Raw genomic sequence first — 16,642 nt, 5'->3', positions numbered from 1 at the left:
GAAAAAAAAAAGCTACCTGTGGCTCTTAGTCTGGTGAATTCTGGTTGGGATAAATTTTCCTTTGCCCGAGGAGGTCAGGTCTACCTAGTGGACAATGCTATCTCATAAGACAAAACAGAGCTGTCTGGATTTCTAAAAGAAATGTTGTGGGAAAATTAAAGCCAATTCTCTGCTTAGCTACTTCAAGGAAGAATTGTTTTAGTAAAAGGTGAAAGATTCCTACGATCTGAAGAGAAATCAGAATATGAACAACAAACAGTATTAGGATTCATGGAACTGAAGGGATCATTTATGAATAAGGCCAACCATTTGATTTTTATGCAATAACTCCGGACAAGACATTGTTTCACATGAGTATGGTGAGGTCATTGAAAAGACATGCCCCATGGAAGTGGTGCTGTGGCTCAAAGTGGTAGAGCACTAGCGTTGAGAGGAAAAGCTCAGGGGCAGCGCCAAGGCCCTGAGTTCAAGTCCCACAACCAACAAAAAATAAGTAAGAATAAAAAGACCTGGCCCTTCAGTAGAAAATGTGAGTCCCAATTACAATCTATATTATGGTACCCATGAAATAATCAAACTCTGTGAAAACTGAAGGTGGAACCCTTCCTAAACTCTAAGATGCAGGGTAAGATTGAGGCACACCGGGGGGGGGGGGTCGTGGGCCCCAAGGGGTCCACAGCACCTGGGCATGGAAGGCTGGCAGGGGTCCCAAAGTCTGGAAGTGTTTTCCCCTCACAACATCAACTGCAAGCAATTTCTCTGTCTGTTTTGCCTCTGCTCATGACAAGAATTAACTTGTTCCAAAATTTCACAAAATATGTTGCTTTTATGTTAAAATGGTGCCATTTCTGGGAATGCTAAAAACTAGAATTCTTTACACATGTGGACAAGAGCTATATTTGGACCTTTCTGTTCCATAACAAAGATGTATTTAAAGAACTTTCTCCTTGGCAGTGTTTTATGAGAAAGTCATCCTGACTTCCAAACACCTTAAAAAGCTTTGTTTTCCTATACAATACCTGCAGTTGGCTTTGTTTTGTTTTTTAAGTTCAAGGGCTCTTTGAAAAGAAAAATATTTAATCCAAACTAATCACAAGTTACAAGAAGGTTAGTAATCGTGATATTTTTCCTTATGGATCATTTTATTTCTTCCAGCCGTTCCATTTATAAACACCTGGGTTGTACATATTTACGAATTTTGTTTTCACTGTTCCTGTGTACAGCGCTGGTGGTCACACCCAGCGTGTCACACACGCTTAGGCAAGAGTTTCACTAACCCTCAACCCCAAGGTTATAAATTCTTCAAAAACAGAGAATCACAGCTTTTCATTGCTGTGACAAAGTACCTGAAAAAAAAAAAAGCAACCAAAAAGAGGGAAGGTTTATTATATTTTTGGCTCATGGGTTCAGTCCATGGTTAGCTGTTTTCCATTCCTTTGGGCCTGAGGTAAGGCAGAACTAAGTCAGAGCAGGGAGAGCTCATGGCCATCAACACCAAGAAAGAGAGAGAGAAAGGGCCAGGGCAGGCTAGATGCCCCAAGAACCTGCTTCCTTCAACTAAGTTCTACCTCCTAAGTTTCCATCACTACCCTTCAATAAAATTAGGCAGCCATCAATAAATGAATTCATTGATGATGTCAGAGCCTCGTGGTCCAATCACTTCTTTCAAGCCCATCATCCCAACCACACCTTTAGCACATGGTCTTTGGGGAACACGTTAGATTCAAACATTACACCATCCATGATATGGCTTCTGGGTATTAACTAGTTGGATACAAAAGATTAAATCTTGATCCTTTATACTTTAAATATCTGTGAAACCATTTGGGATATCTTTGCTTAATCCCCTGCAAGATGCACTATCCAAACACAGGTCAGCCTCACACAGTGGAGAGACTGAAGTCCATAGACCATAAACCATGATACTCGCACACACCTCCACCCATTCGTGCATCTGTAACCTATGAGGACGTCTGTGAGTTATGAAATAAGGCCTAATAACAGGGTTTACACTCAAACCAGTGGAATTTATTTTCAGAAGTGTTTCTTTGATTGCATACCAGGGATTTTTGAGTCTCAACACTATTAAAACCTGGGATGTTCGGGAATTACGTGTGGCTGTCTGTCTTATGCTATGGAGGCTGGTTAACAGTTTCTCTGGCCTTGACCCACCAGATGCCAGAAGATTATAACTCCTAGTTGTGACAATGAAATAATGATGATGATGATGATGATGATGATGTGATGACGATGATGATAATGATGACGATGATGATCATGATAATAATGATGATGATGATAATAATAATAATAATGACTCCAGATATTATTCCCTTGGGGCAAAATTTCCCCTGGTTGACAGCCATTGTTTCATGGGAAGAAAACCCAAAAGTTAACACAGATAAAAATCCTGAGCCACAGGCCGAAATTTTCTGAATAGAGACCCGGAAGCACAGCAAATCAAAGAAAGGTTGGACAAATGGGATTGCATACGGTTGCAGAGCTTCTGCAGGGCAAATGACATAGCTAGCAAGATCAATAGAAAGCCCACCGATTGGGAGAAGATCTTTACTAGCCATACAACGGACAAGGGTCTCATATCTAAAATATACTTGGAACTCAAAAAATTAAACCACCCAACAACAAATCCTCAAAGAAACAACTGCCCAATAAATAAGTGGGCGAAAGACTTAAAGAGAAGCTTCTCTGAAGAAGAAAGAAGGATGGCCAATAGACACATGAAGAAATGTTCAACATCCCTAGCCATAAAAGAAATGCAAATCAAAACAACATTGAGATATCACCTCACTCCAGTTAGAACAGCAAAAATCAAGAACTCTAACAACAACAGATGCTGGAGGGGATGTGGACAGAAAGGAACCTTACTTCATTGTTGGTGGGAATGTAAACTTGTTCAACCACTTTGGAAAGCAGTATGGAGGTTCCTCAAAAGACTTCACATAGATCTCCCCTATGATCCAGCAATCCCACTTTTGGGCATTTACCCAAATGTATACAAACAAGACCACACTAAAGCTACCAGCACAACTATGTTTATTGCAGCATTATTTACCATAGCTAAGATATGGAACCAACCCAGATGCCCCTCAGTAGATGAATGGATCAAGAAAATGTGGTATATATACACAATGGAATTCTATGCCTCCATCAGAAAGAATGACATTTCCCCATTTGTTAGGAAATGGAAAGGCTTGGAAAAAATTATATTAAGTGAAGTAAGCCAGGCCCAAAGATGCATAGGTCCCATGGTTTCCCTTATTTGCAATATCTAGTATAGGTATGAGTCAAGCAGAAAAGGTCAGATAATGTGATGTTAGGAAAATGAACCCTTAAATATGTATTTTAATGTTTTCGTTTCTTTCATGCATATGTTTCTAACGCATTTATAAGATTATTTCTTTGTTGCTTTGTATGTCCCTCCCCCACAGTGTAACCCCCGCTTTCACTATATTTGATGTCAGTATAACATGTGGAGGAGATGGGGGCAAACAAGTCGTTTAAGGATTCAGGTAGACCTGTTGCAACAATGAGAAGTACAAAATGTCATGTCAAAACCAGCTTTACAATGTCGGTGTGGGGGGGGGGAGGGGGGTATAATTGGGTGGGGGGAGGGGGGAGGCTGGGAAGGGAGGTGAAGGGTAAACAAAGGAGGAGGCTGCAATGCTTGGTAAGAAATGTATGCATTATCCTGCCCATGTAATTGTAGCCCCTCTGTACAGTATGTTCTCAAATAAAATAAAATAATATTAAAAAAAAAAATCCTGAGCCACCTGGCGCAGGTGCCTCATGCTACTAATTCTAGCTACTCAGGGGGCTGTGATCTGAGGATCATGGTTCAAAGCCAGCCCAGACAGAATAGTCCCTGTACAAATCTTATCTCCAGTTAACCATCAAAAACTGGAAGTGGCACTGTGGCTCAAGCGGCAGAGAGCTCACCTTGAGTACAAAGAGGCTCAAGGACAACAGTATTCAGGCCCCGAGTTCAAGCCCAACAACCCAAAAACCAAACCAAAACAAAAAACATAAAAAACCCTAAAATACGATTTTATCTGAGGTGATTTTATAAAGAGTGGACGGACAGTGCTAGCCAGAAGATGTGAAACATCCATTGTGAAGGAAGAAAAAATTCAATGCACCCTCCTTGCTGGAACAACACCAATGCTACTTGCTCACAGCACTGTCTGTGAATTCAAAAGCTTTCAGGTCCATAAAGCAAAGAAGGGGCCCCTTACAACCAGGGTCCATGTTGGGACAGGGCAGTGATGATTTGTGGTGAACGGCCTAAAACCTAAGTCATCTCCGAAGACCCGATTAATTTTACACAAAAGTAAATTTGGGTAAGAAGTAGCTAGAAGAAGAACAGAAAGCTTAAAAGACATGGTCTAAAATGTTGTACAAAGACAGCTCATTACCAATCTTAGCTCCTTTTCATTCTTCTATTATAAAATTAAAAAAACTTAAAAATACCATTTTTCATTGTACCTAGTATATTTAAATGTGTAAGACACATCACTGACAAGTATTTAACCAACGTTAGCTAGCCGCATACTGACATTTCAAGGATTAAATACTGTGTTTGGATCTCAGGAAGAAGACATCTGAGAAATGGCAACAAATGTTCAGTTTCTGAAGGCAGCTACAATGTTGCAGTCTTAATTGTTTTTTTTTTTAATTTTCCTTTATTTTTCTCTTCCTCAATATGCAATTGAAGACATGCACGAATTTACTTGCTTTTTTCATGTAACAGTTTTTCTGTGTCCTTCAATATTCCTCTAGCCATCATTTTCAATGGCAGTACATAGGTGTTGCAGCAATATCATTGAGGTCTTTTCTTTTGTTTTTATGCTAGACTAAAAAATTCTTACATAATATGCTTCTATCTTAGATTATATAGAATAAATTCCTAAAGTTAATTGAGTAGCTCAAATAGTATGAACTTTGGTGTAGCAATGTAAATGAACAAATTGCTTTCTGGGCAACTTGTTAATTTTATACTTCCCACACATTTGAGAATGCCAGATCATCACTTAAAGTAGTGGACATTCTTTTTTTAAAAAAATCTGTTTTCTTTTTGAGAATTCTTTTGATCGTACTGGGACTTGAAATCAGGGCTTCACTTTTGCTAGGCAAATGATCTACAACTTGGACCCTGCCTCCAGTCCCAAATCTGCCCATTTAAAATACTAAAAATAATATCTCAGTGCTATTATTATTATTGTTGTTGTTGTTATTGATGGTGTCAAGACTTTATACCTGCTAAGCAAATATTATGACCAAGCTACATTTGGACCCCACATTTTAAATGTCATTTGCCTGTTACATCATTTGTCTTTTCCTATTACACAACTGTAACTTGATCTAAAAACACACATGCCTGCTTAACATCCAACTTTTTTTTCATTTTTACACTGACCAACGAACCTTAGTTTTTATGATTTGTCACTACTTTTATGTTTAGGAAATCCTTTCCTATTTCAACTGACATTTTAAAAATTATTTTGTTTCACTTTGACATCCACAGTCTGGAAGCACCTGGAATTTATTTTTGGTATAGAAAGAGGAGGAGGATTTAATATATAGTAAGACCATTCATCACTATTTCCAATTTTTTTCTGCCTATTTCTCCCTAAATACTTCTCCACACGCTTGTCTAGATGCTAGCTAAAACTGCATTATTCTAAAAAAAAAAAAAAAGAATTTAGGGAACACAAATTATTGGTGCCTTCAGAGATTTTGTATTGATCGCCACTGAAATACTCCCAGTATTGCGTGTGTTTAGCAACATGTTGGCTTTTGGTTTGAGATAAGAAAAGAATCTTAGCTTGTTTTAGAGAAATCACTTTGTATTTTTAATATTAAATCTTTAACTGACCATACAGATCTTGCATTCTATCAAAAGGCTTTATTAGCCAGTAACTCACACCTGTAATCCTAGCTACTCAGGAGGCTGAGATCTGAGGATCATGGTTCAAAGCCAACCTGGGCAGGAAAGTTTGTGAGACTCTTATCTCCAATAAACCACCAGAAAACCAGAAGTGGTAGAAGTGGCTCAAGTGGTAGAATGCTAGCCTTGAGCTGAAGAGCTGAGGGACAGTGCCCAGGCCCAGAGTTCAAGCCCCATGACTGACAAAAAACAAAAACGGCTCTATTACCTTTCTTGTGAATTAAGTACAGATATGTTTTATGATAGAAAGCAATACTTTACCTAAGTCCAGCTCAGCACCCTGCGGAGCTGAATACATTGAATATATTGATGATTTCCATTTGCTTGTGTCTTACTTAATGTTTTTACATATCCAGTCAAAGATAATAACTATTAAGGTTTCAATGGCTTCAATTAGATGTCCAACTTCTCCTTTATTTCCCTACTGTAACCCTGAATGTCATTCCTTTGGAGAATTCCAATGAGTTCTCATTTTACAAATCTCATCTGCAATTATTATTGCATGACATCTCTTTTCCAATATGGCATTTAGGTTTTCATTTTATTTTTGTTTAGATATCTTTTTTTGTTCCAATAAAATTTTATTGTGTACCTTAACATTCAAATTTCCTATGATTTTCATGGATCCTAAAACATTATTATGTTTCCATTTTTTTTTCTCAAAGAGTGAAAAAGTAATTGGTTAGATATCTTAAAGTTCAGTCTCTATTCCTGGCTTTCCTGTGCCCACTAGTAAATAACCACTTATCTAATTTATCTGATTTTATTTCCTTGTTTTCCAGTGGCCTAATTTATTTTCACAGGTATGTAAAGTGAAGCTTAAGCTCACTTTTTTGAGCTGTGTGCAGGGGCTCATGTCTGTAATCCTAGCTACTCAGGAGGCTGAGATCTGAGGATTAAGATTTGAAGCTAGCCCAAGAAAAAAAAAAATCCCCATGAGACTCTAAACTCCAATCAACCACTCAAAAAAACCCAGACGTGGCCCTGTGTCTCATGTGCCTTGAGCACAAAGAAGCTAAGAGACAGTACCCAGACCCCGAGTTCAAGCCCCACAACTCCCCCCCAAAAAAGAAGTTCACATTTTGTTTTGTATTACATTGTGATATTCACTCTGTTGTACACATTGCTATTTTCATTAATAATGTGACCACTATACAATAAACTGCATATACTATGAAGGATATATTTTCTAGTCATTAGATTAACTAGGACATTGTAAATTTACTCTATTCTGCTGTAAACTTTAGAATCTAGATTTTAAATGTATGTCATACTATTTATTTTTGGTGCTGGAGGTTGATTCCTGGGACTGAATATGCCATACACACTCTTGTACTCTTGTACTGAGCTACACTCCCAGAACCTTTCTTTAAATTTTTGATAATGTTGCTGGGTGTGAGTAGCTCACTAGATACTCTGGAGGCTGAGATCTGAGGATCAAGGTTTGAAGCCAGGCAGAGCAGGAAAGTCTGTGAAACTTATCTCCAATTAACAACCAAAAAGCCAGAAGAGGAGCTGAGGTAGAGTGTCAGGCCCTGAGTTCAATCTGGCACGTTTTCTTTTTTTGGATAATGTTGCAGCGAACACTATACTCATTAAATCTGGTCTTAGAAAGGAGAAGTTGTTTTGTTTTTTCTGGAAGACCCTGTTTATATTATTCACTCATTCTCAATACTCCAATAGCAAAACATTTTAAATTAAGAATGCTGGGGAAGAAACAAAATGAAGTCTAATACTATATTTTAATAATTTAACAATTTTAATACAGTACAAATATAAACAATTCAAATTTAAGGGAATCGGGGAAAATACACTTCAGAAGCCATGTTTCTTTTTAGGAATGGTAACTGACTTGTGGCAAAATTCAACCTTTACACAACTGCTACTCATTCACACGTTCCTACAATGTGCTTATGTTATTTTAGTCCCTGATATGTTGTTACCATAACTTAACTTGCATTTTCCTGGACAACTGTTCATTTATTTTGAGGTGCTAATCAATCATCTCCCTGGTTCCTGAAGAAACTTTATATGAACATTCCTATAAAAATACCTCATTTTGAAGTGCATTTTTCCTATGGCTTTTCTAAATCTGTGAAATACACTTAATTCTGATGTCTGCGACAGCCAAGCAAATAACAGGCTGGCTAATCAACAGTCATTCTTATTCCTGAACGGAAAACATCCTATGGCATGTAGGGTGCCTCATCAACTTCCTTGTCCCTCAGAAATGACATTCTCCCATCAATTACCCAAGGAAGTACAGGAAGAACACGTCTGTGGGTCCTGAGATACTTGGAGGAATGTGTGCTGTTGCTATTCCTGAGGATTTGTAAAATGCCTACACACACACATAGTGCACGCACGCCTCGACCAGGTCTAGGTCACGTGGTTCTGGCAGACCTCAGATCCAACTGCCACAGGGCAGGGAGTTCAAAGGTAGTAGAAGGCACCTTACCTGTTTGCCATCTAGTGTGCACAGCCTCTTGACCACGCCTGAGTCTAGTTTAATGGCTTCGGTGATGTCGGTTAAGACCTGCTCAAAGGAATGAGCAGTCTTTTTATTCAGAAGGATCCTCACGGCTTTTCTGGGCTTTACTCCACTCCGGATGACAGTCACTAGTTTGGGTTTGATGAAGTCTTTACTTTCCTTCACTTCACTTTTCACTGAGGCAGCCGCCAAGGCTCTGGGGGGGCCACTCTTGATGTTTACCGACCAGTTTGGATTAATATTTTTGGTGTAATCAACTTTACGAAATGGCTCATTGGATGCACACACGTAACTCTCACCTAAAAAGCAAAAAAATTAATTTCATTAGCATGATTATCCCCTCCATTGGAGAACAGTTGTGAGAAACTCATTAGGTAAATTCCTAAAAGGGGATAAGCTAAGCCTTTTCCTTAGGAATTCTCCCTCCTCCCTTTCTTTGAAATAGTAGCAAGATGGATTTTTTTTAATTTTATTTTTAATTTTATTTTTTTGTGAACATACTGTACAGAGGGGTTACAATTACATGGGCAGGATAATGCGTACATTTCTTATCAAGCATTGCAGCCTCCTCCTTTGGCAAGATGGATTTTGAGAGAATGTTGTGGATTATAGGGTAAGAAGCAAGAGGCCAAGAAATTAGATCTGGTTTGTTTTTGACCCCATGAGTAACCTCCAACAATTCATTTTTCCACACTTTGAATCTCAGTGTCATTAGCTATGAAGCAAAACAACTGCACCAACAGAGTTCTAAAGAACTTCTTAGTTCCAAAAACCCATTAACTAATTAATTTTTATTTAAAAAAATCCCATTCTGGCCAGGCTTGGTGGTACATTCCTGTAATTCCATCTGCAAGGAAGGCTGAAGTGGGAGGATCACTGGGTTCACAGACCAGCCTGAGGACACAGTAAGACCAAAAGGGGGTAGCCAGAGTTACTCTTGTGGAAATAATCATATCACCAAATAATATTTTTATATAAAGATAAAAATTTCACCATCTAGGTAGAGATTTTTCCTCTCTATAGATTTGCTTAACTCACTTTTTAGGGTATGATCAGCTGAGAAAATGTAACATAATTCCAGAAAGACCTATCAGTTCAATTATAAAATAAAGTTATACATCACGTGATAAAAGTAATCAATTATGGTTTTACTTTACAGAGAAAGCAACCGTCACATGAGAAGTTTTGTTGTTTCTTTCTTTTGTCAGTCATGTGGCTTGAACTCTGGGCCTGGGTGCTGTCCCTCAGCTCTTCAGCTCAAGGCAAGCGCTCTACCACTTGAGCCACAGTACCACTTCTGGTTTTCTGAGTGGTTTACTGGAGATAAAAGTCTCATGGTCTTTCCTGACCTTGAACCATGATCCTCAGCTCTCAGCCTCCTGAGTAGCTAGGATGACAGGTGTGAGCCCCAGCGCCCAGCTGAGAAGTTTTACATTTGATAAAAATTTGACCCTATGTTAGAAGATGCAAAGTGGAATAATCAGGGGAAACTTGGAAGAGAGGGTGGATTGTTTCTTAAAGGACAGGGAGAAGTCGTTCCACTTGTGAAAACATTTTCCAACATATGGAGGAAAGAACACTAGAGAAACGTGAGCAAATTCATGATCCCAGGATCCCTGGGTCAACTGCCAAGGTGACCAGGAGAGCTACCACTCAGATTTGTCTGCATTTTTGTTTTCCAGTGGGGGTTCAGGATGCCAAAGTCAAAATAGGTAAGGAGCTGCATCCCAGTTCACAAACACCAGCTCTCCTGTACAACCAGACTCCTCCCACGGCTCGCCCTGAGAGCCCCTCCTCACCCACTCCTGCTGACTCCTCAGAAACACACTTTGGCCTCCTTGGCTCCCAGACCTTCAGCACACAGGCTCAGGGCATGGTGTGGGGGGGGGCGGTCCTGCATTTCATCCTCTGAAGTGCCGATGTCATACCTCGATAATCATCATTAAGACACCCAAGCTGGGGTGGGGTGGGGGGGTTCCACCCAGCAGAACTAAATGGACCCCTTCTGAGGGTAATGCACCCTGACCTAGCTACTGCCATTACATGTACCACCTGGGTCCTGTGACATTGAGCAAGTAAGGTTCAACGTGAGGATGGATGAGGACAGACCACATTCAAAACCACATTCAGGCTGGGTGCTGGTGGCTCATGCTATAATCCTAGCTAATCAGGAAGCTGAGATCAGAGGATCCCTGTTCAAAGCCAGCCGAGGCAGGGAAACTCTGTGACACTCTTACCTCCAATTAACCAACACAAAAGCTGGGAGGTGGAGGTGTGGCTCAAGTGGTAGAGTGCCAGCCTTGGAGGGAAAAAGCCAAGTGAGAGTTCCCAAGCCAGAGACAGAGAGATAGCGAGAGACATGGAGAGAGGGACAGGGAGGGACAGAGAGGGAGAGAGAGAGAGAAGGAGAGAGGGAGAGAGGGAGAGAGGGAGAGAGGGAGAGAGAGAGAGAGAGAGAGGGAGGGAGAGAGAGAGAGAGAGGGAGAGAGAGAGAGAGAGAGAGAGAGGGAGGGAGGGAGGGAGAGAGAGAGAGAATAATCCAAGTATCTCACACAGTAACTGCATACAAAGTGGTTTAGTTCATCAAGAGAGGAGACAGAAAGAAGTGTGTGAGCAGGAAGGGGTCGGGATGAGGAAGGTTAGTCCTAGCCAGACTTCTCTGAGTCCCCTGCGTGATAAAGAAGTTTGACATAACCTGGCACCAGTGGCTCACACCAGTAACCCTAGCTACTCAGGAGGCTGAGATCTGAGGATCACTGTTTGAAGCCAGTCCAGGCAGAAACATCCCCATGAGACTCTTACCTCCAACAAACTACTGAAAAAGGCCAGAAGTGGCACTGTGGCTCAAGTGGTAGAGCACTAGCCTTGAGCACAAAGAGTCTCAGGAACAGTGCCCAAGCTCTGAGTTCAAGCCCACGACCGGCGTTAAAGAAAAAGTTTGATAATCACAGGCCAAAAATACCTAATTTCCTTTCTTTAATACACCAGGGCCACGTTGTATCCGTTTCCATAGCTTAAACTCTCATAAAATACTGCTCTTGTCTTACAACTTTCCAAGGAGGACTGCACCATATTCACCTCATACATGCTTTCCACATATCCCCATTTCCCCCCAACCCTTTCGGCTTATCCAAATGGAAACTTCTCTTCCTGTTACTCTGGAAACAGCCTATTAAACAGCCATGTCAAAGCACATCTAGGAAAAGGACAATAAGATTATATGAGGGGGCTGGGAAGTTGGCTCAGTGGTAGAGCGCTTGCCTTGCATGCATGAGGCCCTGAGTTCGATTCCTCAGCACCACATAAGCAAAAAGAAAAAAGCCAGAAATGGCGCTGTGACTCAAGTGGTTGAGTGCTAGCCTTGAGCTGAAGAGCTGAGGGACAGCGCCCAGGCCCAGAGTTCAGGTCCCACGACCGGACCCCCCCCAAAAAAAAAGATTATATGAGGGCAGGGATTCTAGGCCGAGTCAGCACAGATTGTCCTAACAACAAAATCTGTGGTTTAGCGAAAACAAGTCCTATTTTTCAAAACACTCCCTGCAAAGATCTAGGAACCACCCCCTTTCCACCTTACTTTGTCTCAAGCTTCCCTTTACAAATACGGGATAAAAGGATGTCTAGATGAAGACCCTTTCTGGCAGGAACAAGTAGCTGTGAATTTCTTTGGCTCCAGCAAACACTATGTCACAGCTCCACGCGACCCTTCTTGCTCCACAGGGGGACAGTGGCAGTCTCTGTATCTTCTGGGGGACACACTGCGACTAGGAAAAGGCCCCCAGGCCCTGACACTCCATACACAGCCACTTAGGTCAGAGAAGGGTACACACAGGAGACCAAAAGGGACCCAGCACAGAGAGGGAATCTGCCAAGCTCTTGGTCTACAGGAAAAGACGGGAAGCCAGAGAACTGAGGTGAACTGTTCTCCAACCCACTGTTCTCCAATCCTATAGGTCACTGCCTTTTCCCATCCTGGGCAAAACCTCTTCAGGGCAGCCCATTGCTATCTACACCTCCGAAAGGCTCTGAAGGAAAGACATCCCGTGGAAGAGAACTAGAGTTAGAAATTCTAACAGCCTGAGCAGAAGAGTACCCAATGATGCCCCACCCATCTAGACATCTTTTGGGGGACCACGAGAGATTATTCCAAGCCAGATTTCCCCAGTATTGACTGACTGGCTAGGAGTCAAAGATGGCGAAAAGACCCCCAACCAGCTGGAAAGAATAAACAGGATTTCAGGAATGCATCCATTTCATCAATTCAGTAGAATTAATCCAGCCAGCCTAGGTAAATCAATAAGCTGAAGGAGCCTGCTGGCGGAGGGCAGTGTAGTAGTAACAGCAGAACAGCTTTTCATCTCCAGAGACTTTCAAGGTCCAGGGCAGAAAGAAAAAAATCTAGGCCATGCAAATTTCTTTTGTCCTGTGCTCTATGGGATCCTGGCTCTGAATGGGTGCTCACGCCTTGCAGTCGCCAGCCATTTTTGGTTTTTTTTTTTTTTCCTATTTCTTCTGGACAACAACTTAGGGAAAAAAATCCCTTTAAACTACAAGTTTCATGGAATGAAAGCGATAGAAAAGAGCCAAATAGAATGGTATAAATACTGTTGAGGAGACTCTTTATTAGAAAGCAATGGACTACAGCCAAACACAACAGCCCGGGCAGCACTACTGACCTGTGCTAATGAAGGCAAACATCTTGATAGAACAGGCTAGTTCCTCTCAAGATCAATCTGAGCATTTGCACACCTGACTTTACCTAAAAGTCCAAACTATTTGCATTCTGGAGTGATGGGTATTAAGGGTTTTTTGTTGTTGTTTGTTTTTGTCATAGGGCTTGAACTCTGGGCCTGGGCGCTGTCCCTCAGCTCTTCAGCTCAAGGTGAGCACTCTACCACTTGAGCCATGGTGCCACTTCCGGTTTTCTGGTGGTTAATTGGAGATAAGAGTCTCATAGACTTTCTTGCCCAGGGTTGCTTTGAACCATGATCCTCAGATCTCAGCCTCCTGAGTAGCTAGGATGACAGGTGTGAGTCTCTGGCACCTGGTGGGCATTTAGTATTGATGGCTAGTTTTCCTTTGAAAAGCATTTTACTGGACTGGTATTCTACGCATTTTGTAGGAAATTTAAAAAAGTAGACAAAATCCACTGTCAGAGACAAATTCCACTATGACAACATAAAGGACCCTGTTTTCTTTTCATGTAATTCCTTAAAACAACTTCACACAAATGAGCAAAGCCATCTTATAACATTTGTTGGGTGAATGAATGTCTGTCATGCCATTATTTATCTCGCTATAGTGATTTGGACAGAGTGGGTTTCTTCCCAACTCTTTATCCTCCACATATCAGTGAATGAATGATTTGAAGGAAATTTGTCAACCATTCATTTTTAGTTGGGACCCAAGTTTAAGAATAAGTTCCAGTGGATCATGCAAACCCCCTAGGTAGGGACAACCTTCATACAATGTAGCCCCTCATGAATTAATGTAGAAAATAGTTGCTTGGATCATTTCAGCGATGATTACTCCTGATAATCCTCTATAAATCACCTTAACTCTATATAACAAATACATGGTTAAAATCACTTCAGATTCCGGTTACTTGGGAGGATAAGGGCCACTAGGTTCAAGTGGCGAGCCAGCCTGTACACACAGCTAGGAAGATCTGAGCTCAAAGACCAAGCCAGGTGTAGTGGTGCATGTCTGTAACCCCAGCTACATAGGAGGAAGGAAAAGGAACATGGAGGTCCAAGACTGGCCTGGATAAAATAAACAAGAGACTGAAAAATAACTAATGAGGATTCAAAAAAAAAAAACACCAGGCAGAAAAGTAGTTAATCACTTTACAAATAACTAGGTAAAGACTGCTTTCAAGTGTTTAACATGACCAAGAAGTAAGACTCTCCATACACCACATTTTCATCTTACTTATGTTCTTATAATTGTCCTTAAAACCAAAACACTACTGACCAAGACAATATGGAAACACCCTGCCCCTCCCCCACCCACACATTTAATTTTGGGTGAGTGTCATCTAGCCAGAGATAGGCAAACATCTGCTAAGCGTGGTCCAATGGATTAGTGCTGAAGTGCAGGAAAAAAAAAAAAGCATACCCAGTGAGATGCTTATTGCTTAAGTTTCCTCATCAGTAAAATGAATGACATTCATTTAGAACATCATAGAAGAGCCAGATGAGAAAACGGAAGGGAAATGTGTGACTATGGAGTTGATTTCTTTCCCTGCCTACGGCTAGTCACAGTGGACCAAAAGGACTAAGAAAGGTGCTGGAGAGCTGACCCTCTGGAGATCTGTAGAAAGAGCTACCTGATCTTTCTGGGTCTTGTTCAGAACTTGAAGCACCTTCTTAACTGCCAGTAGCACTCTTTCTTCCGTAGGAGTAAAGGTTATAGGAATGACCCAACATCCTGCAAAGTGGTCCCTCCGAGGGAGGCCTGGCCCAACTGTGGATTGCAATAACCTCCATCACTCTAACTAGCCTTTCTCCTGGGAGGAGGAGGAGGAGGCAGGAAGCCAGCCATTGGGGAAAGCCCCACTTTACCTACACATTACAATCATCCAGAGTTTTCAAAACTCTGCCTGTCCAAGCAACACCCCAAACCAAGCATATACTTATGATATGGATATCATGATATGATAAGGATATTTAAGATGGAGGAGGGGGAATCACCAATATTTCTGAAAGTGCTCAGTATGATCCAAGAGGCATCCAGGACTGAGTTACCTGCTAGCTAGGGTCACCTGTCCAGACTCAAGTGACATTGAAGCAAGCCCCAGCAGGAAAGCCTGGGGCTGCCTCGGCCACAGCTGGTCGGAGCCGAGACTACAGGACCCCACACCGAGACTACAGGACCCCACATATGGGAACGTCACAGGTAGGTGTCTGAGCTGGGGGTGGGGTGCGGTGTCATTAGGCTGCTCCCCCTGACTGTCCTTTTTTCTTTTCTTTTCCTTTACAAAGTTTGGGTCTCCACAAAAAAAAAACACAAAACAACAAGTTGTCAAACATTGAGAGGCGGCAGGCAACGCCTGACCAGGCCTCTGACAATTCCCACCCAGCCCCGGTTTACAGAGAAAGACCACCTCCCTCTCCCCCTTCCTTCCTGGGAAGGAAGGAATAAACCGTGTGGACAGGTGGTTCTCCCTGCCCCCCCATCACCCCAAGCTGCTGAAGCGGGGAAAGCGCAGCACCCCACAAAGCACCCGACCTGTGCTCTCTCCCCTCCTCTTCCCAGCCCCCGCCACGCCGGGCCGAGGGGAGGGGGAACGCGCGCGCGCGGCGGGGCCCAGGCCCTGATGCACCTGCCGCCCCGCGCGCCCTGGGGAGGGAGACCCGGGGGGGACCCCCCCCCATGCACACACAAGCACACGCACCTTCCAGCAGCTCGTCCAGGCTGGTGACCTTGCGGCTGCCGTCGATGGTGTAGATGGTGCGGACGCCCTGGGGCAGGTTGACGTTGTCGGAGAGCGAGCGGGTGAGCTCGGCGAGCAGCGCGTCGAAGGAGCGGAAGCGGTCCCCGGAGATGGCGAAGAGCAGGCCCTTGAAGTAGCGGTCCCCGTTGCGGTAGAAGCGCGCCTTCTTGGCCTTCTTCTCGGAGCTGAGCGCCTGCAGGGTGCGCGTGCGGTAGAAGCTGCAGTGCGCGCTGTGCGCCGGGCTGGGGATGAGCCCGTTGCCCTTGGGGCCCGAGCTGCTGCTGCCCCCGGAGGAGCTGGGCGCCCCGCGGCGCGACCCCGGCCGCGGCCTTTTGTCCCGCTCCTCGAAGTGCTCCAGCTCGATACTCCGGGTGCTGGCCATCGCGGTCGCTCAGTACCCCCCCTCCTCCTCCGCACTCCTCTCCCTCCCCAACCCTCCCCGCGATCGCGAGGCCGGGCTCCGCGCGGGGGGCCTCACCGCACCGGGACGCCCGGCCCCGGCATCGCGCCCGGTCCCCGCAGGCTAGACGAGGCCGCCCGGCCGCCCTCCCGGCCCCCGCGCGCCCTCAGCGCCCGGCTGCCCGGCTCATTGTCCGGCGCCGATCGCTCGGGGACGGGGGTGGGGGAACCCCCGCCGGCCGCCGGGGCGCCCCACGCCCCCCGAGGCGCCTCCTCCACCGGCCACGCCTCGCCGCTCCCGCCCGCCCCGAGCTCGGCCCCCGGCGGGGGCGGGGATGGGGACGGGGACGGCCGG

The 16,642-nt window shown here is 43.7% G+C and overlaps 1 protein-coding gene across 2 annotated transcripts in view; it reads right to left on the bottom strand.

The window, feature by feature from the left end:
* The window catches only part of Dclk2 (doublecortin like kinase 2), a 95,126-nt gene extending 78,838 nt beyond the window's left edge, over positions 1-16,288 (bottom strand). For both annotated transcript variants that reach the window (XM_070022188.1, XM_070022189.1), the window contains exons 1-2: positions 15,850-16,288; positions 8,424-8,755 (exon numbers count right to left, since the gene is read on the bottom strand). In XM_070022188.1, coding sequence (XP_069878289.1) covers positions 8,424-8,755; positions 15,850-16,270 — 753 coding nt within the window. In that variant the 5' untranslated portion in view covers positions 16,271-16,288. The remainder of the gene's footprint in view (positions 1-8,423; positions 8,756-15,849) is intronic.
* Positions 16,289-16,642: the final 354 nt, after the last annotated feature.

This window comes from Dipodomys merriami, unplaced genomic scaffold, assembly GCF_024711535.1.
Source record: "Dipodomys merriami isolate MVZ:Mamm:240054 unplaced genomic scaffold, mDipMer1.0.p SCAF_15, whole genome shotgun sequence".
NCBI lineage: Eukaryota > Metazoa > Chordata > Mammalia > Rodentia > Heteromyidae > Dipodomys > Dipodomys merriami.
This window is presented reverse-complemented; position numbering and strand designations above follow the sequence as displayed.